This window comes from Elephantulus edwardii, unplaced genomic scaffold, assembly GCF_000299155.1.
Source record: "Elephantulus edwardii isolate Elephantulus edwardi_28Jun2011 unplaced genomic scaffold, EleEdw1.0 scaffold00016, whole genome shotgun sequence".
NCBI classification, from domain to species: Eukaryota; Metazoa; Chordata; class Mammalia; order Macroscelidea; family Macroscelididae; genus Elephantulus; species Elephantulus edwardii.
The window spans coordinates 23,804,080-23,831,894 of NW_006399766.1; the positions used below are offsets into that span (position 1 = coordinate 23,804,080).

Below are 27,815 nucleotides of genomic sequence, written 5' to 3' on the forward strand. Positions count from 1 at the left end.
TTGCTGACTGTTACATGTGACAAGACCAACATTTGTGTCACTTGCATCTACCCTTCTTCCACCTCGTGTTCACCCTGCAGCCATTGATCACACGCGTGTGTAGTCAGATAACTGCTTTGCCATTTTTATTTGCCTTGTGAATGCTGTCACTTGGTTCTTGAACATTACACATAAGTGGTGTTTGCCGCTCAGGGACATCAAACCTCCAAGCCTTCTGATTTGCATAAGCTAGGAGAAGCATGGCCTCAACACCCGAGAATAACAAAGGCGAGGAGAGAAAGGGGAAAAAAGTCAAGCGAGTGAGAAAGGTGATGTCTCTAGCCAAGAAGATGCGAGTTCTTGAAATGCTTCAGAACGGCGAAAGCTGCACTGCTGTGGGTCGCATTTTTGGTGTGAATGAATCCACCATCCGTACGATTAAGAAAAACGAGAAGGCTATTCGGGGGAGTGCCTCCAGGGGCACCCCTGAATCTTTGAGGAACACCTACATCACGCGGAATGCCAACCTAGAGAGAATGGAAAGAGAGCTACATGAGTGGCTCATGGAGCAGAAAAGGAACAACCAGCCTCTCTCTGTGTACATCATCCGCCAGCGCGCCTCCCAGAAGTGCAAGTTGCGGTTTGAATCCGGGGACAAATCCATCAAGTTCATCGCGAGCAACGGGTGGCTGGACCGATTCAAGAAGCGCTACAGCTTCTATGAGAACAAGTGGCTGCTGGACGAAGTGGACGAGGAGGCTGCTGCCGAGTACCCGGAGCATCTGAAGAAGCTCATCGAGGAAAAGAACTACCTGCCGCAGCAGGTGTTCAACGCCGACGAAGCCGTCCTGTTCTGGAAGCGCATGCCCAAGTGCACCAGTATCGCCAAAGACGAGGGGCGGAGCCGGGGCTCCAAGCCCAGCAAGGACAAGCTCAAGGTCCTGCTGTGCGCCAATGCTTCCGGCGACTTCCTCATGCGACCCATGCTGCTTCACAGATTCCGCAACCCTTGCCCTCTGAAGAAAGGCTGCAGTCAGCACGCCTCCATCTTCATGAAGGGCAACCATAAGATCTGGATCACCGAGAAGCTCTTCCTCTACTGGTTGCTCAACTGTTTTGTCCCCGAGGTCCGACAGTATCTGGATCGCATAGGCCTGCCCTTCAAGGTGCTGCTGATCCTGGACTCTGCCCCCGCCGACAAAAGTGCCCTGATAAATGCTAACCCACATGTTCAGGTCATCTGCATCCCTCCCAAGACGACTCCGCTCCTCCAGCCCTTGCATCTGGGGGCGCTGAAGATGCTGAAGGTGTACTACACTCGCTGTGTCCTCGACTACCTGGCCGACGCCCTGACGCAGACGCCAGCGAGCACCCTGAAGGAAGCCTGGCACAGTTTCTCCATCTGCACTGCTTTGACGATGATGGAGGAAGCGGTGAGGGAGATAAAGCCGGAGACCCTGAACGGAGCCTGGGAGAAGCTTTGGAAGGAGGTGGTGATCAAGTCGGAGGAGCCCATCTCGATGGTAGAAGAAATCAACCACATTGTAGCCTGTGCAAATCGGCTGGGTGTGGAAGGATTCCAAGACATCGAGGCGCAGGACATTGCTCAGCTGTTAGATTCCCACCCGCAGAAGATAGTGGAAAAGTATTTCCAAGATGTGATCGGACCGCAGGATGGTCCCACCAGACAGGCTTGGGTAGCCGCTGAGGCCAGAAGGAGGGTGAATGACCCACTCTGCAATTCAAACAACAGTGATGATGATTCCAAGGAAGGCATATTGGAGTTCAGGCAAGGCTTTAATGATTACCCATCACCCTGTAGAGCACTAATTAGAAACCTTCCAACAAAGGCCAATAAGGCTTTACTCTCTGTTTGCTTCAACAGGGAAGAAGAGGCTGGACCATCAGGGTACGCCGGAAGCGATTCTGAACACGACGAGGAGCTGGGACCCAGGATACAGATAGTGGAAGTCTGGGAATCCGACATTGACATCGACATCGACATCGACAGCTCTGATGAAAATGAGTTCTTCAAGCTGGAGGAGGAGAGTGGAGCTGAAGACTGAGCTGCCTTATCTGACGACAAAGCCCCCACTCCCCCTAGACTTCCCCTATTACTGCTTTCATCATCACCATCATCAGTGCATTACAGGCATACCTCTGACATATTGCAGGTTCGGTTCCAGGCCACCACAACAAATTGAGTCACATGATTTTTTTTTTTCAGTTTCTGTTGCTTCTGAAAATTATTTTGACACGCTGTTAAGTGTGCAGCTGTATAATTGAGAGCAATGACCAAAATGTGACACCAACAGGCTTGCTCCATGCAGGATGGCCTCAAACGTTCAAATTCGTTAAAACCGCATAAACAACCCACCCCCAAAAAGAGCATCTTCAAAATGGTATCGAGCCAAGTGCAGTAAAATGAGGTATGGCTGCATTGTCTTCACCTTTAGATGAGAGAGAAATTATGCAATGGACACTATTGCAAATAGCAGATTTGCAGAGTGCCATTTGAGATTCACTTAATGTTTTCATTTAACAAAGAAACCATTTGATAACTTTTGAGTACACCTCGCTTGCTATCTTTGCCAAGAAATGACCCCTTTCCTTTTAACACATGTGCTAGAAGTTAATTTGTTTGTAGCAATTGTATAAACTAGCTGCAGGCCAAAGCTGCACTGGCTTTCTAAAGCGTGATTGGGATTCTAGGTGGTTTGATACATTGCACTGTTCTGGAGTGTAGATCTTTGATTTTGGAGGCAAGTTGGTAGGGTTTGAAGGCAAGTCAGAACCAATGCACACTATTCTCACTTAACTTTCCTTTAGTGCAAGAAAGAGTTCAAAGCCTTTTAAAATTTTTGAAAAGCTACATATGCAGCTAGTGAAGTGGATTGTGATGAACATTTGACCAGGTAGGGGCTTGTTCAGTTGTCTCAAAGTGGGGGCAAATTGACCTAGCATCAAGGAGCAAGTACAAGTTATCTCAGCCACACGTTTGTAGCCTGGAAATTTACTGTTCTTTGCTGTCTAATTAGGAAAAAAACAGCTGATTTTAATTTCTGTAGATACTGGTGCTTCTCAGATCTGACCTTCCCATTGATTTGAACAGTTAAATATCCCCCAGGAAAGGGATCTTGTTTCTTTTTTTTTTCCCCCCTAAAGGTTAAGGGTGATGTTTTTATTGCCAGGTTCGGTGTTGGGTTTTTGGGTTTTTTTTAAATTCTTACCATAATGTCACCTTGTTTACCTTACTGCTTGAACTTTTTTCCAAGCAAAACTAACAGAAGGGGATAAAACTACACCACCAAAGATAATGAGGCTGATTATCTCCTCCTAAGAATTGTTTGGTAAAGACACATAACGCCTGCTCTTTTTCTGCTTGACAGGACATACAGTCCTCGGCAAGTGCCAAAGAGGCAGATGAGAATTAAAACCCTTTTGTGGGGTGCTGAGGTTCTGCTGACTTGCCACAGTGCCCCTCAACACTGGCTGCACATCCAAGCCACTATAGGGAGCTTTCAAAATCCTACAGACTTGGGGGACCTTCCACCAGATCAGCTAAGTCAGGCTTGGCCAACATCTGAATGTTTTGGTTGGGAACCACTGTTCTAGGCATAAACACAAGTATTATAGCAAAACACAGTATGAATGATAATGGGACCAGGAGCTTGGAAACCTTACTTCCAAGTTGCTGCTCTGCACAGGTGCAAGGACTAGTTTGATTTAAGCCCCTCTCACCTATCAAATTGGAGGGCAGGGTCTTTAAGATCCTCCCACCTCCCACGTTGTTACTTTGAGAGAAATCACTGGTTCCTTTGAGAGTACCTCAGTTGATTGGTCTCCTTGAGTTGGAGTTGACTAGTTGGCAAATTAATTTTTCTTTACATTCTTGAACAGAGGCCAAAGGTAAGTAGTACTACTGTTATGTTATTATTTTGAGCGTTGGGGCTGTGATTTCAAGCTTTATCATATTTTAGTTCTCAGAAACTTAGGCAGAGATGCCAGAACCAAGGAAAGTCAGGCCAGCATCTACTTCCTGAAAAGCATGGAGGGTAACTCATGTGAATGTCTTTTGTTCTGTGAGAATTGCTGCTTTTCTTCTTGATTCTACAGTCTGAGGAAAATCCTGCTACATAGATATTGTATGTATAAATGCCTTAATATATTTTGTATCTACTGTCTCTATAAACCAAAAGCATAAGTCTGTATAGTGAATGTTTCAAGGTTCCACAGAGAATCTGATTGTTATTAATGATCGTATTTGAATCAATGATCATTTCACCAGCAAAATCAGTGGTTTCATATGCCTTTAGGGAAGAAGCGTTCTTGATGTTTTTACTAGATAGAGAGAATACTGCTCTTGCAGAGCAGCTGGTGGCTTTGAACCAGGTGCCTTTGAGGTTGCAACAGTTTCTTACCACTAGGCCACAAGAGCTGGAAAGAATGTTTTAATGGGATTGGGTCTACCAAGACTGCAGAGCAGAATGTATAGGAGAACATGTTATAAGCTGAGCTGAGGAAAAGGAATGGGTTTATATTGTTTTCTTTCTTAAAAAAAGAATAGTCCCTCAAATGAATAAGCTGAAATATTCCTGTGGTATATTTCATGCACAGTTTGAGGGGAGAGCATCTTTGTGTTGTCAAATGGATCCGGTCAATTCTTGCCTTTAGTATTAACTAAGTGCATGGAGACCGCGTCCTTGACAGATTTTATCAGTGTGGAAGAAGAGGAAAGGGGGGAAAAGTGGGGAGAGGAGAAAGGGTTGTGGGAACAGAGGGCAGCCCAGGCTGTTGAAATTTTAGAAACTGGCAAATAACCTTTTGTGTAAAATCTTTTAAGTTCAAAATGCAGAGATGGCTCTTTTAACTATGCTTTTCAATTCCACAGCTGCTGCCATTTAAATGCTAATAAAGGATTTCTACAGTCTAAAAGTTTGTGTGAACAATGTGTGTGTCGTGAAATACATTGATCACCGAACTTTTCCAAGTACATTACCTCTTAATGATCTTTGCTGACAGTGTGTTTTGGTTATTTATCTGATAATTCAGAAATAAATGTATGCTGTGAACAGGGTACATAAGTTCTTGAGGGGTCATAAAAAAGGAAAATTGATAAAAGAATAAATAACACATTTTAGGAGCATAAGTAGCAAATACTGGGTAAATAAGAATCTAAAATATTTGAGACATTGTGCTTTATCTCTCTTGTATCGTTCTATAAAGAGGTCAATATAATTAAGCCATTCTTGCAAACACCTAGTGTTAGTTCTAAATGGGTGTCACTAAGAAAAGAGTGAGGACTTCGTCATTGACAGTCTGACTTGGGCTGAGGATCCCCTATCGTTGGATGGTGGGATTTTTTGTGTACTGTTGAGTAGGAACTAACCCACAGCTGACCCTCCAGGGAGTTTTCAGAGGCAGTAAATTCCACAGGAGGAGAGTGCCCATCGTTCTCCCGAGGAGCTGCTGGTAGATTTGAACCGTGTGACTTTGGGTTGGCAGTGAAACTCCTTACTACTAGGCCACCAAAGCTCCCTCAGCATAACTTTTGTACTCTAGGGATGAAGGGGCAGCATGGCCCTGTCTCTGGAGTCCAGTAGACCAGCTTTCAAATCCTTTCCCTGCCAATTACTCTCTGATGGTGAGCATGTTTCTCAATCATTCCAGGGTTTAGTTTCTAATCTGTAAAACTGGATAATAAAAGATCTGCATTAGAGGACTATTATTACATGTGAAATAACTAGCACAGTGCCTGACGCATAATAAATGCTCAATTAATTATTGTGAATTTTAATAATTATCAATAAGCATTATAGAACAAGAATATAATGTTTTACTTTTGTCTTTATGAAATTTTCATAATTGTATTTATGACATTTTCATCTTTTGATATTTTACCTAATTTCCCTGAAAATAAGGTATGCATGGCAGTCTTAAGGGGGAAGGAAGAAAAGGAATAAAAGAGTTTTAGTGTTTCTTTTTGTAAGAGATAACAGAATAATTCCTTTGTCCCTAAATTATTTCTTGAGATATAGTGATTCTTTATGCTTTATTTTAGAATGTAATTAGCGTTGTATGATATTCATGTATATAATAATTAGAGACTTTTTTTTTACCTTGGTATATTCCTGTTTTCTGGAGAACAATCTATCTACTTGGTTCTGTTTTCAAGATGATTTAGTTACTCTGTGATGTAGGCGCTAAAGAGAACTCTACCTAGAACCTATTTTGTTTGCATTACCACATTGCTTCGTTGCTTTGGAAAGACATTGGGTTAATCTAAGCAGTGTTACTGTTGTTGTTAGGTAGCATTGAGTCGAATATGGGCTCATAGTGACCCCTATGAACGACAGACCTGTACCCTGTCCCATCCTGTACCGTCCTCATCATCTCTGACACAGTTAAGCCTCTTGTGCAGTCACTGTCGGTCCATCTCGTTGAGAGTCTACCTCTCCTTCGCTGACCCTCTATCTTTCCAAGCCTGTCCCTTTCCAAGGAAGCATCTCTCCTGTTAACATGCCCAAATTATTATGTGAGATGAAGCTTTGCCATCCTTGCCTCCAAGGAGAGCTGTGGCTGCATTTTCCCAGTACATATCTGTTGTTTCTTTTGGCAGTTTGTGGGATATTCAGTGCTCTTTCTTCTCTAGCCCTCAACTCAAAGGCAATAGTTCTTCTTCTGTTATCCTTAGTCAATGCCCAGCTCTCCACAAATCTATCTGGAGAAGTCTTACTAGGCAAGGACAATTCCTCATAGCTAGCCTCTGAACTTCTTTGTATCTGATATATTCTGTGATGGCATAGTTGTTTAAATTTGTGGTGTTCCAGAATACCGACTAGTCATCAGTACTGCTTAGTGGCCGAAGTATTGCTACCTAATTTAAGCCCCTACTGTCACTTATGGAAGCAGGAGTGGCATCCACTTCCTAAGTAACGTGCCTCTGGAAACTCTATGAACTTTGATAAATGTTGATAGTTGTAGAGGGACTTCAGGCCTTTTGTTCACAGGGTCGCTATGGGTCATACTTGACCCGAAGGCAATCAACAACAACAACTGTCACTTACAGTGACTGCAACAATAGGCTATTGAAGAGCAGAAGATTGTGAGAATGGCACAGGATCAAATATAATTTTGTTGTGTTGTACATAGGGTCTCCATTAGTCTGAGCTGACTTGATACCTAATCGTAACATTATTACATGCTTGGATGATGTCAGAGATCTTGTATCTCTTATCACAGCCTTTTAAGTGTTTTAAGTTAAAGTCTTTGGTGTTTGAGTAGATACTAGAGGTCTTGATGTTCTAGGAGATAGTATTTGAAACCAGCACCTTGTTGTCTGATTAACTTTCCTTGTACACAGTTCTCATCCTGATTCACCAGTTCTCAAAGCCCTCAATAACACCCATTATCTATCTACTCCACTATTTTATCTATACTTGATATATCTTTGTAGATTTGTCTGTTCTATTTTGTAATGTGTGACAATCCTTATCTTTCTCAGTCCTAATTGAGACTAAACACTAAGGACATTCAATGACAACTCAATTCTAATCTTTTGAGCTTGTCACTTAAGCCCTGGTAGGTAAAATAAGAAATTAGACTTATTGCCTGAAGTCTAGGCTGTCTGGGATGAGCCCACCAGTCTATAGTCTTATTTTTTGCTGTTATACATAAATGTCCAGTCTATATGGATGGGTTTATTCTCTGATTATTTTCACAAGTCTCTAGTCTATTAAACTAGAATGACCTCACCAAACTCCAGCTAAGGGTTCTGAATCCAGCCCACTTGGTAGTTTCTGTGAATGAAAGGTGCCCTGTTTGGATCCCTGAGAATATTGGCTGGGAAAATGAACTCCATTTTTAATTTCTTGATCTACTTCTTTCCTGAGTACCATCAGATTGTGTAGTCTTTATTTACTTTTGGGCTCTAAATCTACTTTTTTGCAAGTAAATGATAGCCTGGAATGTACAAAAGTTTACCATGCCCTATATTTTAAAATTAGAGTAGACAAACTACTTTTTTTTTAAACAAAACCAAACAAACTTCTTCAAACTATAGTTCTTGGGCTAAATCTTCCCCATCTTTGTTTTAAGAAATTGCAATATACATCCAGTATTTCTTTTCTTAATTGTAGCTGGCTGCACTGCGATGGCAGTTTGGTTAAGGCCATCATTTGACACTCAAAACCTTAAATATTTACTTTTTTGGTCTTTTATGGAAAGTTTTCTGGCCCTTGAACCAGGGCCAGGTAGTTCTTCTGTCCTAACAGTGCTTTTACTTTGATAAATTCCATCTTAATTCTGTCAACCCGTGGAGATCAGTTCATTGAGATGATAAAGATGGGTTGAAAATCATTAGAACTGCTTGCTTATCCTTGAATTTCCCTCCTTCTTCTTTATTACCTTTTTGGGATTTTTTTTTTAAATTTTATTTCATTAGTTTTAATGAACATTTACAGAGATTTTGGATTTCCATTCATTCATTGTCGCACTTTTCTCCCTGCCCAGCCCCCCCCCCAACACCGTTCGCTCCTCTTTTTGAAAAGCAAAAGAAAAATTCTTTCTTTGGTATACAATCCCCCCGTACCACTCCCACTGTCCCGAGTACACTCCGCTATGCAACCTTAATTCTGGACTCCTGTGATAGCCATAATATCCTATCATATATCGCTTTTAAATTATTCTCCCCGTCATCTGTTTCAATGCAGCATACATAATTTATCCTGTTTTTCTCAGTCTTACCCTAATCCTGATATCAGTTCCATTCTACAACAGTGGCACCATGCAGTATTTGTCCTTTGTGACTGAGATATTTCACTCAGTATAGTGTCCTCCAGGGTCACCCATTTTGAATAATATTGCATGAGTTCCTTGTTTTTCAATGCAGCGGAGTATTCCATTGTGTGAACATACCACAGCTTCTCTATCCATTCGTTTGTTGATGGGCACCTGGGTTGTTTCCAACTCCTTGCTATTGTGAACAAAGCCGCGATAAACATGGGTGTGCATATATGGGATTTTTCTTTTAACTGTGTCTTCCTTTTTAGTGGAAGAGATACCATAGTTATTGAGACTGCCAGAATAGTTTTATGATACATCTGCTAATGTAATACCTAGCTCCTGGTATAAAAATATTTCAAAATTGCCAATGTTTTTCAACATGGCCTTCTAATATTCACAACTTCCTATATATCTGATATTATGATATTAAGCCTTGCAAAATTGTTGTCAGCTTCAGATTTTCCCAACTCCACAATACCTAACATTTCCAAATGCTGGATTTTCTAAATTTAACATCTATAATTTCTCATTTCTGGAATCCAAGATCTCCAATGCTCATATTTTCCTAATATTTCCAAGACTGGGATTGCTAGAAGTATAGGTTTCCCAATATTCTAAACAGTCAATCTTTAAATGTTTCAAGGTCTGGAATTAAAACTTCCAAGTTTTCCACAATCCACATCTTCCAATAACTCCTGTATGCCAGACTTTCAGAGTCCACATATTTCAGTGTTCAAGTCCATCTCTTCAAATATCTTCTAGCAACTCCTATAATTTTGTTGTCCAATCATTTAAAGTCTCCAAAATCCTGGTTTTACAATAACTTATTATTGTTGGTTCCTCCAAGAACCAAGTCTCCCAACATTTAGGTGTTGGAACATTTTCAGTGTCTGAATGAATAAATCTCTTGATATCTATATCATTTCATGTCTATTCCTGCCCAAATCCTAGACTTCCAACAACATAATGTAATTCTACTAAATTCTATGTTTAATATGAATATTTAAATATCCATGTTTCCCAACATCTTCTATTTCTAGGGCTTCTAATTTTAGGAGTTCTAACATTTAGGTCTTCCATTATTTGTATCTTAAAATATTTAAGGCTTCCCGTGTACAGTACTTACATTGTCTTTAATATCCAGGCCTTCCAGGGTCTATGGCTTTCAATATTCCAATGTCTAATCAGTGTCTTCAAAATCTAAGACTTTCAATATCTCCAACATCCTGTGCTTCCAATGTCTCCAATGTCCAGGGTTTCCAATGGCTGCAGTGTCAAGATCTTCCAACAACTCCAAGTCTTCTAGCAACACCAAGTCTTCCAACAATCTCAAGGTCTTCCAGAAGATTGCAGTCTTCAAAAAAAAAAAAAAATCTACGTCTTTCAGCATCCTCCAAGCCTTCCAGCAACTATAGGTCTTCCACAAAATCCAAATCTTCCAGGAAAATCCACGTCTTCCAGAAGATTTCTGTCTTCCAGTAATTTCAAGGTCTTCTGTCATATCCAGGTTTTCCAAGCAATACACACCTTTCAATATTTTAAGAGTCTTCCGTCAATCCAGGTCTTCCAACAATTCACATCTTCCAGAACAGCCTGTGTCTTCCAGAAATACCAAGTCCAGATCTTCCAACTGTTTTTTCGTGTCTTCCAGAAAAATTAACTCTTCCAGTCAACTCGTCTTCCAGAAAGAACTCTGTCTTCCAGCCAGCTCACGTCTTCCAGAAAAATCTGTCTTCCACCAGATTAAAACCTTCCAGCCAGATTCTACATCTTCCAGGAAAATCCAGGTCTTCTTTAAATCAGTCCATGTCTTCCCCAAAACGTCCAGGCCTTCCAGATAATCCACGTCTTCCAGGAAAATTCACGTCTTCCACCAAATCTGGTCTTCTGCTTAATCCATGTCTTCCAGACAAAAATCTCTGTCTTCCACCAAATTCAGGTCTTCCAATAAAGCCACGTCTTCCAGAAAAATTAATGTCTTCCAGTAACCTCCAGGTCTCCCTGGAGACCCACGTCTTCCAGAAAATCCATGCTTCCCAGACAATCCAAGTCTTCCAGAGAAGCTCTGTCTTCCAATAACTTCAAGGTCTTCCAGACAATCCACGTCTTCCAGGAAAATGTACATCTTCCACCAGGTCTAGTCTTCTGGTCAATCCACGTCTTCCAGACGAAATCTCTGTCTTCCACCAAATTCAGGTCTTCCAGTAAAACTACGTCTTCCAGAAAAATTAATGTCTTCCAGTAACCTCCAGGTCTCCCAGGAGACCCACGTCTTCCAGAGAATCCATACCTTCCAGACAGTCCAAGTCTTCCAGAGAAGATACCTCTTCTAACAACTTCCAGATCTTCCAGAAAATCCACAACTTCCAGCAATCCAGGTCTTCCAGACAATTCAGGTCTTCCTGAAAGTCTATGTCTTCCATAAAAGCTGTTTCTTCCAGAAAAATTGTCTTCCTATGACCTGCAGGTCTTCCAGACTATATCACTGTCTTCTAGAAAAATCAAAATCTTCCCTCAAATCCATGACTTCCAGAAAATGAATGTCTTCCATCTTCCAAGAAATCTGTATCTTCCAGAAAATCTACGTCTTCCAACAAAGCCATGTCTTCCAGAAAATCCATATCTTCCAAGTAATCCACGTCTTCCTGCATATTCAGGGTTTCCATCATCTCCAGGGCTTCCAGCATCTGCTCATCTTCCAGCAGCTACACAGCTTCCAACATCTTCAGGTTTTCCACCAACTACCGGGTCTTCCAACAGCGAGCTCAATATCCACGCCTTCCACTGTCTCGAGTGTGCGGGCCTTCTAACATTCAGGTCTTCCAGTGTGTCTACAATATTCAGGTATTCTTCCATATACCATAGTCCAGGCCTTATAACCTTTCCCTTAGCCTTCCCGTAGTCAAATCTTTCTATAGCCAGTTTTTAAATTCTGATGTTTTCTGTTATCTGGTAAAATTAGCTTCACCAATGATTTGAAAAGGCATTCCTTCTTATTGGCCAGATCTTATGGAATAACTTTCTGTAGCTTATTAGTGTTGGCCCCTCTCTTTGTTATACTATTAGAAAATTTGAATTATTCTGTACAAGGTTTAAAGATAGTGTTCATAAAATAGCCTCTATGAAATTAACACAGATGCCATTACAATAATGAATCTTTATGTTTTATTGATACTTACAATTTTTAGACATTAAGTGATGTTTAAGAACAAGTGGAAAATTTAATGTTGAAAATTCATAAAGACTGTTTATTATTCTGGGTAAAAAGTTAACATACAGTGTATTTGACCATTTTTTATAATAGCAGCAATAATAGTACTAGCTAATCCGTAACATAGCATTTGCTGTGTCCAGGCACTGTTCTATGGTCCTAAAGCTTCACAACAGCCCATTGCTGTGGATAGTACCATTGTATCCCTTTTACAAATGCACACACTAGACCAAAGGTGAAGTTATATATCCAAGAAACAAAACTTGTAAATGATAGAGTTGAGTCCATCCACAATTCTTAATTATTAGGTTATGATAAAAATCAAGATGATAATTACAGTATTCAAAGCTCAAATACTACACATTTCATGTGTAGACTATTTTAAGGTCTTACCTACAAGTAGTCTTACTCTTCCCTCCCTATCTCTCATTGCCATCAAGCTGGACCCAACCCAAAGCTCTTTTGAGTTTCCAAGGATATAAATTGCATGGGAGTAGATTGCTCGTCTTTCTCCCATAGAGTTGCTGGTGGATTTGAACTATCAGAGAGTCTTATCCTTAGATTGTCAGTGCAACTCCCTATGAGCACAGCCCCCAGAATGGCCCTTTCTGTCACTCTCAAAACCTATTTGTATTAATAAATTTAATTTTTCAACTAGGTCCTACCGTAGCCTTTCTGAAGTATGCAGAGCTAGACACTAAAACCTTCTAATAGAATTTTATTTTTTTAAAGAAGAATATAATGGAACTATACACTAAAATCCCCTTTGCAATAGAATCACATTCATAACTCTATTCTTTAAATACTGCTGTTCAGATTTTAACTCATTGACTTGGCTTGTACCCTACTGTCTAGATTACTAAAGAATTCTGGCTTAGTGATAAAAATGGCACGACCGAAGCAAAGGTACACAGTTTTAATCCAAAAGCTTTTTCATAAGATGGGCAGTCTCCTCCCGTGTGGTTTTACTGCCTCTGGAAACCCGCTGGAGGGTCAGCTATGGGTCCATACACAGCAACAACGTCTAGTCTACTTATTATTAGCTTGCTTCTGATTTCCAGTACCTATTTGTGTCTTCAGGTATCACTGACCTCCTAGATTCTTGACGACTACCTTGTTCTGACTAATGGTTGATGTGGCTCCTTAACCTACAGAATGGTGACCTAGAGAACTAGATAGTTGGTTCTCCAATCTGAGCTTCCATCAGGTGTCTCTAGCAAAGTTGGACTTCCAGGTGAACTGAAAGAACTAAAACCAACTCATGAAATTATGCTCAGGCAAAAACCAATAATAATAATAATAAAATTGATTTCACTAATAATGAAAATAATAATACATCTCAAGTATAAAATTACTTACAGTGTGCAAAGTGCTTTCCATTTTTCTTCATTCCACAAATATTTATTGAGCATAAATGTTTTCCAGAAGTTTCTTAAAATCTGGAGGAATATTCAATATGTATTTTTTACTTATTTATAAATTGTGGTAAGTGCTATGAAACAAAACAGAGTATGCTTTGATGGTCTGGAGAGTGAAGGAAAGCATTGCTAAAGAAGTCACATTTATGATGACAGGTCTATTTAAACACTTAGTTGTCATTATAGCCTTATGACTTAGATAAGATGATTTTATTAAAGTTCAGTTTTATCTAATTTGCAGTTAAACAGCAAGTAATAGAGATGATCATGACATTCAGGTGTTTTTTTATTGTCTGTCTGGATGTGCCTGATCAAGGCCATAGTCTTTGCAGTTACTTGGCTATGCATCAGAAAGCTGGATAATTAGTAGGGATGATAAAAAGAATTGATGCCTTTGAGCTATGGTGCTGGAGAAGAGTACTGAATATACCATGGACTGCTAGGAGAACAAACAGGTTCAACCAAGAGAGGGTCAAACCAGGCTGCTCCTTGGAGGCAAGGATTCTGAGGCTTCGTCTGATATACTTTGGACATGTTGCAAGGAGGGACCAGTCCTTAGAGAGGGACATCATGCTTGAAAGGGTGGAGGGACAGTGCAAGAGAGGAATACTCTGGATGGGATGGATTGACTCAGTGACTAGGGTAACGGGAGTAGGTGTGTCAGAGACAATATGATTAGTACAGGATAGAGCAGGGTTGAGGGCTGTTGTACACTGGGTCGCTATGATTCACACGCGACTCAGCAGAACATAACAACAACGTAGGGAGCTCTGGGGACTTAATGAGTAAAGAGTTGTGCTGCCAACTCAAAGGCAAGCTTTTCAAATCCACCAGCTACTCCAAAGAAGAAAGATAGCCAATCTCTTCTTGTGAAATTTGTTGTTGTGTATCTTCAAATTGGAATCAACTTATAGCTGACCCTCCAACAGGTTTTTGGAGTTAGTAAATTCCCCATGGAACAGCCTGTGGATTTGAACTGCGCCCCTTTGGAATGTCAGTGTCGCTCCATACCACTAGGCCACCAGAGCTCCCTTGTACTGTTCAGTCTCTGAAAACCCACTGGAGTGTCAGCTAGGAGTCTCTTCTAACTAAACAGCAATACATTTTTTTTTTTACATTAAGACATCCTAAAATATACTGTAAATTCATTTGGGCAGTATGTATTAAGAAATATAAAGTTGTTTGTATTTTCACTTTAAGGAACTTACCCAAAGGAAATGACCTAAAATGTGGATGAATAATTCATGCACATTTATATTTTTCACATTTTGATAAAGCAAAAACTGGGGAAAACCCGGAGGAGTGATTAAACACATCATGTCCCTGTAAGAGATTATTTTTCTGTGAAAATAATTATGGCATCTTCTTATTATGTTACATGAAAAATCAGTAAACATAAAGTGTGATTAGAACTGTTTTAAAGTATATCCTCAGAGACAAAGAACTAGAAGTAAACACATTAGTTATTGTGAACTTATAGTAGGTAGGATTATGTGTGATTTTTGTTTTCCTTATATTATCTTGGTTTTCTTCCAAACTCTTCTAGTATATGAGTTTTTTATAGTTAGAAAATAATTAAACATGAAAATTCATTATTTATCATTTCATTGTGCATGTAATCAAATTTTACTGTTGCAAAGCAAGAAAATCCTCCCAAAACTCACTAAAATTAAAATTTCTGGCAATCTCAATATCCAGAGATAATAACTGTAAAATTTTGGTGTGTATTCTCTTCTAAACTCCCAATTTTGTTCAGCTTACTTCATATTTCTATGCAACCTTCTTTTTTTCTTTTTTTCTTCTTTTCTTCTTTCACTTCATGGGTTGTGACCATCCCTCTATTGTCAATGACTGTTGTAATTTTAAGATATAACTGATTTCGCCAATTTCCTATTGGTGGACATTAAGTTACTTACAATTTTTTGATATTGTAAAATCTGTGATGACCACATAGATTGAACAAAATAGTGTAGGACATGAAAGATATTCTCCCACATGGTGGCACTGTATGTATTTGGGTGCAGATTTGTTCAGCTATTACTTACTTAGAATGAATGTCTGAAAGGGAAATTGCTGAGCCAAGGAGTATGTATATCATAGTGTTTATCAGAGCAAGAAATTACAAACAATCCCAAATTTCCAACAATTGGAAATGGTTAAAGTGTGTTGTAAGTATATGATGGGATACCATACAGACATTTACATTTATGCCACAGGAGACTACTCATTAACATGGGGTTATGTTCACAAGCTATCATTATTGAGAAGAACAGATTATGTAAAAGCATGCATAATATCAACATTTTGTAGAATGGAAACTACTTAAATGTCCTGAAAAAAAAAGAACCAGAAAAAAATACACTAAAATATTAAAAGTTTCATATGGAAAATGGCTAAGTCATGGTATATTCGTACAGTGGCGTTTACAGCAGTAAAATGCATGCACTGTGCCTGTGCTTGATAATATGAATTCATTTTACTTCTGTAATGTTGAATTAAGATGGCAAATCCCAGAAGACTACAAATAAAAACCAATCCTTTTACTATTACTCAAAACCAAGTGAAAATAACCAACACATTATTTAAGTCTACCCATATACAGGATGTGAGCACGAGTGGCCTAGATGCAGGAAGTTGTGCTGTCAACCCTAAGGCACATGGTTTGAATCCACAAGGTCAGAAAGCTAAACAACTCTCATGAGATTTACTACCTCTGAAAACTCACTGGAGGATCAGCTATGAGTTCGTTCTGACTCAGCAGCACACAATAACATCACATATGGGATAGGGAGCTCTGGTTGCTTAGTGGTAACGAGTTGCACTGCAACTCAAAGGCATTCAGTTCAAATCTATGGCACCTCTGCAGGAGAAAGATGGGCAGTCTTTGCCCATGTGATTTATAGTCTATGCAAATCCACTGGACAGTCAGCTGTAAGTAGATTCTGACTTGATGGTACATAACAACAACCAAAAAACCCAACAACATATAAAGAGCTCTGGTGTTATAGAGTGCAACATGTTGTGCTGATAATGGAAAGGTCAGAGGTTCAAATCTACCCGCTTATTCTTGGAAAGAACATGGAGTCTTAGATTTGGGCTTTTATTATATATGGGATAAAAAGAGTTTCTTGAAAAATGAGGGAATATCAAACAAAAAAAATGCAGGTTAATAATCTTGAGGGTGAACGGGGAGTACAATGGGGAGAAATATAGAGGGGGATTTAAATTATTGTCATCATTCAAGTGCTTAGGTTTGGTGCGTAGACGTTCATTCTATAATACCATATAATTATGGTTATATGATTAGTTTACACAACCAAGTAAATGGATAAATGAAAGAAGGCTGTGTGTGCCCAATTCTATGCTCTTGAATTTTATGATTCTCTCTTTAATTATGTCTGTGTGGTGAGGACGCATTTGATTTTTATTGTTTGGCTTCTAATGGTCTAAATTTTTCACTCTTCTGCGATAATTTAAAGAATTTAAAATTATAAGAAGCAGTGTGCTTATGTGTTCTTAATGATAAAGGAAAATGCAGTATTATAGTCGTTGTTAACACAATTCCAAAATCACAGGGCAAGATTTGACATGTGAAAAATGCATAACAGGCTGAAAATGTGCTTAAATGGTGATAATAATTGCATCTATGTTGTGAGATTTTAAAATAACATTTTTACTGTTTCCTCATATATTTTAAATATTTCCATTTTACAAGATGAGATTACATTATTTTTATGTTGAAAAAATAATATGCACTTCTTTTTAAAAGTAAAAGACATGATGGCGTATAAAGTAAAAAGGAAAAATAATCCCCCTTACAATCCCATTATCCAGAAGGATGCGTGATTGGTTTGCTTCTTCCTAATTATTCTTACATTTATGTGCCTGTAGTCTTGTGTGTTTTATAAGACAAATCATCCTTTATATATCACTCTACTCTACAACATGCTTTTACCTAGTAAATGATTCTTTCAATCTAACTTGTTCCATTTGATGAATCTTCAGGTTAGAGGCTTATGACTTAAAGATAATGCTGCTGAAAACATCCTGTTTATCTTTTGCACTTCTCCAAGTATTTTTATAGACTCATTGCCTCTGAGGCCGAACTGACTCATAGCTCATGGTGGTTTTATGGAGGCTGTAAATTGCACTGGGAGGAAATTGACCATCTTTCTTCCAAAGTGCAGCTGGTGGAATTTGAACTATCTGCCTTTGAGTTGATAGTGCAACTCCAGAGCTAAAAATATAGCTACTAGATCAAAAGATTTCAACTAAATTATCCTTCTGCAATTCTGGACATCCTTTAGTCTGCTGTATATGGCAAATGCCTGATATTTATCCTCTCCACTAATTTTTATGCCATTTTCCATAAATATCTAATTATTTGATCTTTTAAATAAAAATAGTAATGCTGTTTGTTTAACTTCAAAAACACTTCAGCATTCTGAAACATACATATATAAAGAAGAGATAACATTGCAAACTGTGTTTAAGTAGAGACAGTTCTGGTACTTCCATGAATGCAGTGGCTCTTCATTATTTTTTTTTACACTGTTCTATAGTTTGTTTACAAAGAAAGTTTACAAACTCCTGTACTGTACTCACTTCAGCAGCACGTATACTAAAATAAGAAATACAGAGATTAGCATGGCCCCTGCGTAAGAATAACATGCAAATTTGTGAAGCATTCCATATTTTAAAAAAAGAAACGACTGCACTTAACAAAAACAAAACACCCCCCAATGCAAATACTTCCCTTTTCCACAGCTAAGAATAGCAGCAGATTAGTGTGTGTGTGTGTGTGTGTGTGTGTGTGTGCGCGCGCGCGTGCACGCACAAGACAACCTGAGGTTGAACAGATGCCCCCTGCAGCATCAACAGGTCAGCTTCACATGCCCTGGGCTCCGGCCCCTAAATAAAAAGTCATCTTCTCCCCACCTCCAGCCTCAAAGCCAAGCATGGACTACCAAGAGCTTGTCTCCGTTGTCTTGTCCTTTTTACCAACTATAGATATGTACAGCTGAAAACTCGGGATTTCTAGCCAACAACCATAGTTAACACCACCTTACAAGTTAAAGAAACAGGCAGAAATGTCAGAAACATCTTTAAACGTTTTGTGACACCAACTACAAAGTGCACAGTGAGAACACTACGGTGCCTTTCCATTTGAAAGATGCCTGGACATAGGTACAGCTTTGCTACAGTTTCCAGGTGCTCTGGACACCCATGGCCACTGATGACTTCTAGAGCACTTTGAAAAGACTACAAAATGACCATGATCCAATTTTGTAATTAAATCTAATGAAGGCAACAGACAACTCTCCAAAACTGGGTTTTTTTTTAAAAAGTTCATTCTTCTCATTGTCTTCCTCCTGTTTCTCTTCCTTTTCCATCTTTTTCCAGGCTACTTTAGTAGGGCCCTCCACACCCTCAAACCTCCCCTTGGACTTAGTCCTTCTCACACCTCTTCGGTTTTGATGCCTGTTGATGTAAGGCTGCTTCTTGTCATCAATCAAGTTATTCCACATCTCACCCAGCTTCTTGGCCACCTCACCAATAGAGATGCCAGGTTTTCTTGATTTGATCTTAGGATGAAATTCAGAACAAAACGGGAAGAATCCAGATGCAGGCGGGTTAGGGCCCTTAGGATCCTCCTCCTTGCCGCCTTTCACTGGCCCATAGTCCTTCCTTTCTTGACCATAATGTCCCTTGTCTACCTTGGCCATCTCATCGAACTTGGCCTTTTTTCTCTCCCAGATCCAGTCTTCTAAATTTCAGCAAAATTGACTGGAACCTCTGGGATCTTCTTATATTCTTCTCTGCACATCTGAGCAAATAAGGCATGCCTGGGCATCTTGTCCTTTGGTTTCTTAGGTCACGTTTAGCCATCTTTATTGGTCATGGTCTGGGCAGCACTGGGCACGATGCTCCGCTGGCCGCCCAGCCTCCCACTAGTTGCTGCCACAAGAGTCACCTTGAATAGGACTTCTAGTTTTGCCTCATATTTAGCTAAGACTTCCAATTAATAAAAATCATCTGTTTTTCTTGTGAGTCTAAGGTTATTCTTAAGGCTTACAAATTTAATCCATCCAGAGTTGGATTTTGGTGTGTGTATATGGTTGGAGGTACTTCGGACATGTTGCAAGGAGGGACCAGTCCTTGGAGAACGACATTGTTTGAGAGGGTGGAGGGATGGCACAAGAGAGGAAGACCCTCAATGAGATGGATTGATTCAGTGACTGAGGAAGACCTTCGATGATATGGATTGATTCAGTGACTGGGGTAATGGGGGTAGGTGTGTCAGAGACGAGAAGATTGGCACAGGATAGAGCAGGGTTTAGTTCTATTGTACATAGGGTTCCTGTGAGTCACAGGCAACTCGATGGCACATACAGCAACATGGAGGTAGGAATGAATCTTTTTTTTTTACCCCCAGAATAAATAGCCAATTTCCTAACTATTTTTATTTAATTGAATTCTTTTTACACTAATTTGGAATTCCCTTTTATCACAAACTATAGACATGCTTCTTAGGTGGTGGTGCTGGTTGTTTTTGAAGAGTATTGAATGTTCCATGGACTGCCAAGAAAACAAACAGATCCAGCCTAGAGAGAGTTAAACCAGGCTGCTCCTTGGAGGCAAGGATTCTGGGGCTTCGTCTGACATAATTTGGACATGTTGTAATGAGAGACAGGTCCTTGGGGAGGGACATCATGCTTGGGAGGGTAGAGGGACAGCGCAGGAGGGGAAGACCCTCTATGAGGTGGCCTGATTCAGTGACTCGGATAATCGGGATGGGTGTGTCAGAGGCAATGCGATTGGCACAGGATAGAGCAGGGTTTAGGGCTGTTGTACATAGGGTTGCTATGAGTCGCAAACGACTCGATGGTACATAACAACAACAATTGATAATATGGGCCTTTGTGCTATTTAAGGCTTAGTCATTGCCATCGAGTCAGAACTGACCCATAGCTGGCTCTCCAGTGGGTTTTCAGAGACAGTAAATCACCAAGGAGGAGATAGCTCATCTCTCTTCCACAGAGCATGGTGGATTAGAACTATGTAGCTTTGAGTTGGTAGATTTGAACTAGGTAGCTTTGAGTTGACAGTGCAATTCTTTACTACTAACCCACCAGAGCTCTGGTGGCCTAGTGGTAAGAGTCTGTGCTGCAATCTCCAAGGCATGCAGTTTGAATCTGTCAGTTGTTTGGTTGGAAAACAATGGACAGTTTCCTCTTGTGGAATTACCTCGCTGGACGGTCAGCTGTGGGTTGACTCTGCCTTGATGGGATGCAACCAACAAGGAGCTCCCACTATTTTAATTTCTGTAGCACATGGCTTGACTCTATGATAATACACAACAACATAAATACATTTTTTAATCTTAATTGGACTGCTGTTCCTTCATTTTTTTATAGAAGTAATTTTCTTGACTGTTCTTACGCATTTGGCTTTTCCTGGTGAATTTTACAATGAACTCTTGTTTCCTTTAAAAAAACCAAACCCCAAAAACCTTGAATTTACCTCGGACTTTTTAAGTGATATGTTAAGAATTGACATCTTTGATCATGTAATGAAGGTTCCCCCCCCACACACACACATCTTCTTAGGTCAATTTTGTGAATTTACCATAAAAGTGTTTTTCTATACTTTTAGTTAGTTTAGTTTCTAAACACTATAAAAGTGTTTTATAAAAGTGTTCATCTGTGTTTTTAAATGTATTGGTTCAAACTTGAAAGCATTTTCCTAGTATATCCTAAGTTGTTTACTGTGGCTGTAGTCCTTTTAAAAATCTTTCCTTTCAGGAATTCTGCATATTTTTCTTTTATTTTCATTTAACTAGCTCTGGTGGCCTAGTGGAAAAGAAGGGAGCTGCACTGCTAATCCTAAAAAAAGCAGTTTCAACCCACCACCAGCTGTTTCAAGGGAAAAACATGGGCAGTCTTCTCCTGTGTGATTTACAGCCTCTGAAAACCCACTTTGAGTTGGTTACAACTTAAAGACATATAATAACTAATTTTCTTTTTTAAACAACTATTTTTTAGACCACTTTTCTGCTTTTATTTACTGGAAGTACTTCTTTCTACATTGTTTTTGTTTCATTTCTTTCTAGATTTAAGTGAATGGTTTGCTCACTGAATCTTTCTTACTTTCTATTTAATATATATACATTTTAAGTTTTCCTCTGACTATATCTTTGCCTATAACTCAGTTTTCATAGCAGATGTTTTCGTTGTCTTTTGTCACGTCAGCTGTAGTTTCATTTTCTTTTGCTTTCTAATCCAAGAATCATTTAGACACACATTACTGCACTTAAAAGTGGCTAAATTTTAGATAATGCTTTGTTTTTCTGTACTTTTTGTTCTTGGTTAGTACTTCTGCTGTCTCATGGGGAAAATGTTTCCTGTGTATGTTACATATTTTGGAATATTTGTGTCATAAAATTGATCAATTTTAATAAATATTCTGTAGACAATTGAATGTGTATTTTCTTTTTGTTGGGGAAATATTCTAACCTGTTTCTATATATTAACTTTGTTGATTGTAATTCAAATTTTCTATATGCTTACTATTTCTGTCTACTTGATCTTACTCGTTAAAATTTGCAAAATCTCCCACTTCACTGTTTATTTCCTTTTCTTGATGCATTTGAAACTCTTCTTGAGTGTGTGAAGTTTCATGCTAGTATTTGTTCACAATACAAAGATCCTTTCTTTATTCCATTTAATGTTTACTTTAGCTTGACTTACCTTTGCCACATAGAATTTTTTTTTTGCCATGAGTATTTTTCACTTTTTTTTTCCACATGAGTATTTTTAACTTTTCATCACCATTTTTGTTTTCAAAACAGTACACAATCAGATTTTTTTTTAAACTCCATCAAAGAAAGCCTGGTACTTAAATCACAAACAAACTTCTCACTTTTGATACAATTTGGAGATGCTCCAGTTTTTTTCTTGACATCCGAATTTTCTTTTTCCCTTTCTTGCTAGATTTTTCAAAGTGTGTGAGGTTATTTTTCCTGAAGTGGCTTAGGAGTTTGAAATAGCACTTTAAATAATGATTAAAAGAATATATATTATTTCTCTTTGCATGCATTTGTATCGTTCAGATTTTTGACATGAACATGTAATATATTTGTAATAAAAAATAAATAAAAATATCTTTGTAATAAAACAAATCAACATCAACTTTTAGAACTTTCTAGTATTTGTTCCTTCCCTACTAGTGGTGTCTTAGAAGAAATCACAACCATTAAAAACCTAGTGAACACAGACAGTTTTACGTTGATGTGCGTGGAGTTGCCACGAATAGCCAGCCACTCAGTGGTGACTGGTTTGAGTTTTGCTACCAGCCTTGAATTCTTCACCACTCCTGCCCATCCTCTTTATTGCTATCAGATTAATCTTCCAAAATAGAATTTCCTTCATATCATTGAAAAACTTACAAATCTGGTTTCTGAATTATATCACATCTTCTACACCTGAAATCCAAGGTCTCTGTGACCTACATAACCATGTGTTTCTCAGCTCGTCCAAGAGGTCTCTTCTGACCAGATTGTCTCTTTATTTCCTTATCAATTAGTATTTACCTTCACTCATTTGTTCCCTGGAGTCTCCTCAACCATTAAATGTGTAGACACTTAATCTCAGAAGAAACTTTTCTTTTTTAATTGCTTATTATTTTTTACCTAGCAGGGCATACCTACATCTTCAGTAAGTAATAATAAATTTAAAAAAAAACACAAACCAAACAACCTATTCAAGTCACAAAACTGAGAACGGCCTTTATTTTTTTAACTTAAAACCTTCAAGCATTTTAATTTTCTTGAAAACATTAAAATTTTAGATTAATTTTTAATTGCTTTGCGTACAGTCGTCATACACATGGTTTTATATAATTAGTATTTTCACCTAGTCTAACATGAGAGTTTGATATTAATCCCTTATTCCAAATCAAGTTTTCTTACACTTCTTTCCTTAACAACTGTGCGTGTTACAGTCACTTCAATTTAAACCTTCCTCTCATTTCGGCAGTTCTGAAGCCTCCCAAGAAGACGAAATTCATACTACCACTTCCCCACAAAGTTGGGATGGAGTATACCAGTACTCAGTCAGGATTTTGAGATTCTCTGGAAGTTTCTGTTAGTTGTTCCAAGCCCGAGACTCTAACAACCTTTGGTTCTGTTTCAGGCAGGATGACCCTTCCTCCCCTTGAGAGGAGGTAGGGAGAAGGTCCCGAAATTTTTTACATACTGAAGAAACTAGTATTTTTTTTTATCAATATCAAGAATAAATGATCTATAGAATTTCCTCCCTCACCAACACAAGATAAAATCTTTCCTGTAAGTTTTCCTCTGCCGCCACCTTCAGATCATGCTCCCCACAGAGCCTGGCAGGGAGTCCAGCTACAAGCAACTCTGCCCTCCTAACGTGGGTGGCTGCTGGGTCAGTTAAGCTGATCTCTAGCTGACTTACTGCCCCTTTACGAAATTCTTCAGTGGTTTTGTTTGTTCATATCAGGCTTCTTCTATTTTAGGACTTCACTTAATATTTCATTTCATAGTAACATTACCAGTAACTATTATAATGATTATGTTTTCCTGATGACTTGGTGAACCATTGCTTCTGTTAGAACAAGTCTCCTTCGTGTGTACATTGTTTTCCTTTTTACGGAATGAAATCCTTAAAGTAGTTTTTCTGCCTATTTGTTAAAGATAGTATAAACTGAGCTTTTTCCTATCTCAACAAACTTCCCTTGGGTACCAAGAATCCCTGCAGAGGTCAGGAGCAAGGGATTTTGTCCACACAGGGTGACACTTCTAAACTCACTCCTGCGTTACCACTTTTTCTGTCTTGAGACACATCATTGTTCAGTATCTTTGTTTAAGGAAATGTTAGAAATACTTTTTGTGGGTTTTCTTAGTGAAACATTCTCATCTGCACCAGGAAAAATCAGGTTGTGTTTTTATAATACCTTCCCTTAAATTCTCAATGAGGTACACAAATTCTAATTTAATGTTCAGACTCAGGAAAGCCTGACACTGAGTTTGTCTGAGAACTGCAAGCCAACTGCCATTTCCCCCCGTAGTCCAGTCCCTGATCCTTGATGAGTGGTAATATCTAGCTACATTGATTATTTTTCTGTCCTGTGCCTCAGTATAATCACATACAGCTTGATTCTGGTTTCCTTCATGCCCCTTTTTAAGAGCATCAAGGACTTTGACCATTATAAGAAATGTCTTCCTACATCACTGATTTCAAGTGACCATAGTAATGTAAAAAAAAAAAAACAACACACACACACAAAAAGAAAAAGTTCATATTGTTATAAGGTGCTGTGGTAGCCTAATGGTAAGAAGCTGTGCTGCCAACGTAAAGGCACATAGTTCAAATTCACCAGCTGTTCTGCAGGGGAACGATGGGCAATCAACTCCCACACGATTTATTACCTCTGAAAACCTGCTGTAGGGTCAGCTATGAGTTGGTTCCAACTTGATGTTACCTAACAGCAGCAACATATTGTTACAGAATGGGGAAATGGGATAGCATTTTCAGCATGCTCCTAACCCACAATTTCTAGCCTTTTTAAAACTATAATTACTTCCTCAAAAGAATAATATGTTCCAAGCTGATTGGAAAAAAAGCTATTCTGTAAGGACCCTGGCTTCTTTTTAGTGAAAAGCTAAATGATCCAACTCAAACTACTGGGAGTGGAAATTATTCCATGTCAGTGCTTGGAGTATAGCAGCGTGACATGGAGATTGCCATCCATCTGTTTTTGTAATAGATCAAAAAAACCTTTTTTTTTCCCCCCCTTTCAAAAGACCAAAAGTTCATGATGATGATTTTATGCTTTTTTTTTTCTTTTTAAAGAATATTATTTCAGTAAAAGTTTGCAAATCATAGTGGGCTTTCACTCATTCATAGACATTTTGTTTTATAACATTAATTGAAATTAAATAGTATGTTGTTGTAAGTCTAGAGACTAAGCTGTGCCTGATCCAGTCCATAGTCTTAGCATTTACTTGCTATGCGTAAAAAAGTTGGATAATGAATAAGGAATACAGAAGAAGAATCTATGTCTTTGATTTGTGGTGCTGGACTACAAAGAGAACCAAAAGGTCTGTCCTGGTGAAGATGAAAGGAAGCTGTTCCCTGGAGGCAAGGATCTTGAAGTTCCATCTCACATACACTGGGCATGTTGCCAGGAGAGACAAGTCTTTGAAGAAGGACATCATGCTTGGAAGGGTGGAGGGACAGTGCAGGAGAGGAAGACCCTGGATGAGATGGATTGATAAAGTAACTGGGGTAATGGGGGTAGGTGACTCAGAGACCAGTGAGATTGGCTCAGGGTAGTACTAGGTTAAAAGTTATTATTCATAGGGTCACTATGAATAGCAGGAGACTTGACAGCACATCACCACCACAACCACCAACTCCTTATTGTATATTGCCTTTCACTTCAATCAACTCACCTCTTCGTTTTTGCTCTCCTCTCCCTCCCTTCTCATGCCTGTTAACCTTCAAGATTGAGTCTATCTGTGGATAAACCTTTTCTTAGCTTTTCATACTGCTACTGCTGTTGCTGCTGCTTTTGTGTGTTATCTAATAGGAACTGATAACTGACCCTCCAGAATAGTTTGAGACAAAAAGCAGGTTAATCGTATAGGAGATTTCTCATCTTTCTCAGCTGGCAAATTCAAAGCCCCTCCAGTGCAGCTTCTTACCACTTGGCCACCAGAGCTCAGCTTTTTATAGGAATGATCTTATATTTGTACTTTTGTGATTGACTTATGTCACTGTTACTTTTACATGAGTTTATTAATTTAGTATTTATGGTTTTGTGCTACCAGTTTTTGTCCTCTTCTGATTATTTGACTGGACCCTTCTATGTGCTATGAGATCAGTCTACATGTTCAAATATTGTTATACAAGTCTAGGTAGTCTCTATCACTCACACTATCACTATCACTCAAATCCCAGTTATCCTCATAGAAATTCCACACTCCTCTCCAGTGAAGACAAAAGTTTAGGACATAAAGTTGACTCAAATAGAATGCAATACAATACTCTAAAAGTTGTGTTTAACATTTTATTTTTGGGAGAGCAAATGTTTGGGGTTTTATTGTTTGTTTTGGTAGGATGCTTTATTCATTGAACTCTAATTTCTTAAAGGTTTTGCCATAAACAAATTTATTATCTCTGCACAGTACAAGTAAGTCATTGCAAATGGCATTTAAAAAATGCCAGCAAATGTGTGATCAGTGTCTTAAAACAAAATATGTATGAATCTTGAATGGAATACCAATCTGCTCTGTAAACTTTTACTCAAATAGCACAATAAAAAGGTTGTCCAAAGAAACAAAAAAGTAAAAATAAGACACATTTCTATCAAGAATTTCAGGTAGGATTATTTCTGTACATTTGTAAAATGAAGTTGTTGGATTCTGGAAGGTAGGTTGTTTTGGTTTAATTAGGTTTAAACTGGTCATTTTTTATTTAGTTAACAATCCGGTGTAAGCTAATTGGTCATTTTTATTTAGTTACCAATCAGGTGTGGCCTAGAAACCTCTTGTTTAAACCAGTCAAGATCCAGTGAGTGGGCCTTTGTATTTAAAAGTTGGTTGTGCCTTCAGGCCACAGACCCTTTTTTTTTGGGGGGGGGAGGGTGGAGGCTGGTCTTAATTGTGTTTGGAGAGAACATTGTTCTAAGTGGTACAGCACTTGTCTGTTAGTTTGCTGTACTGAGATAACTTGGGGTTGCTATTATACTGACAGCTGTGCCACTGGTGTGTCAAATGCCATAAAGGTTACCCATGGTGAACAGGTATTACTAGAGCTCCCAGATTAAGACAGAGGAAGAAGCAGGATTGACCATCTACATCTTCAATGACAGGCCTTTGATAACCCTATGAACGCTAGTTTGTAAAATACATACAGTGTTATTTGTTGTAAGCACCAACTCGTTAGACACCAGAACATTTATAGCAAGTTTCAATTTCATGTTCAAATGGCATTTACCTCTTCTCCTTACCCTCGTATCTAACTGTCTCCACCAATCAAGGTAGAGGCATCTTTTACATATTTTCTTGGTAATAGGTCAGAATTGTCATTGACAGTTAAAGCACAACAGTTAAAGTCCAACTCCTTTCATATATAAAAATGCATGATCTCTAAACAGGAAATATGGTGGCCTACTATGTTGTGCTGAGAGAGAGTTGTGCTGCTAACTGAAAAACTATATACCTCTCTGGTGATTTGAACCTACCTTCTTCTGGAGAAAGATGGACAATTGTAGTCTCCTGTGTTATTTAAAGCCGTGGAAACCCAATGGTCAACTATGATTTGGCTCTGCCATTTTTTTTTTTTTGGCAATGAGTTGAGTTTACTTGATATCTCCAAACCTAAATTTGAGTTTGT

At 38.8% G+C, this 27,815-nt stretch overlaps 2 protein-coding genes and 2 pseudogenes across 2 annotated transcripts; 1 reads left to right on the forward strand and 3 right to left on the reverse strand.

The window, feature by feature from the left end:
* The first annotated feature begins 239 nt into the window (after positions 1 to 239).
* LOC102873711 (tigger transposable element-derived protein 1-like) lies at positions 240 to 2,045 on the forward strand. The gene has a single exon (XM_006881901.1). It carries the CDS (start codon positions 240 to 242, stop codon positions 2,043 to 2,045), a length of 1,806 nt encoding a protein of 601 aa, XP_006881963.1.
* Positions 2,046 to 10,562: 8,517 nt separating this feature from the next.
* On the reverse strand, positions 10,563 to 10,888 carry LOC102874113 (cerebellar degeneration-related antigen 1-like). The gene is made up of 2 exons (XM_006881902.1): positions 10,806 to 10,888; positions 10,563 to 10,764 (listed from the first exon to the last, which is right to left on the reverse strand). Exons 1-2 carry the CDS (start codon positions 10,886 to 10,888, stop codon positions 10,563 to 10,565), a joined length of 285 nt encoding a protein of 94 aa, XP_006881964.1.
* Positions 10,889 to 10,991: 103 nt separating this feature from the next.
* On the reverse strand, positions 10,992 to 11,619 carry LOC102874513 (annotated as a pseudogene).
* Positions 11,620 to 18,752: 7,133 nt separating this feature from the next.
* Positions 18,753 to 19,530, reverse strand: LOC102874915 (annotated as a pseudogene).
* Between the last annotated feature and the right edge of the window lie 8,285 nt (positions 19,531 to 27,815).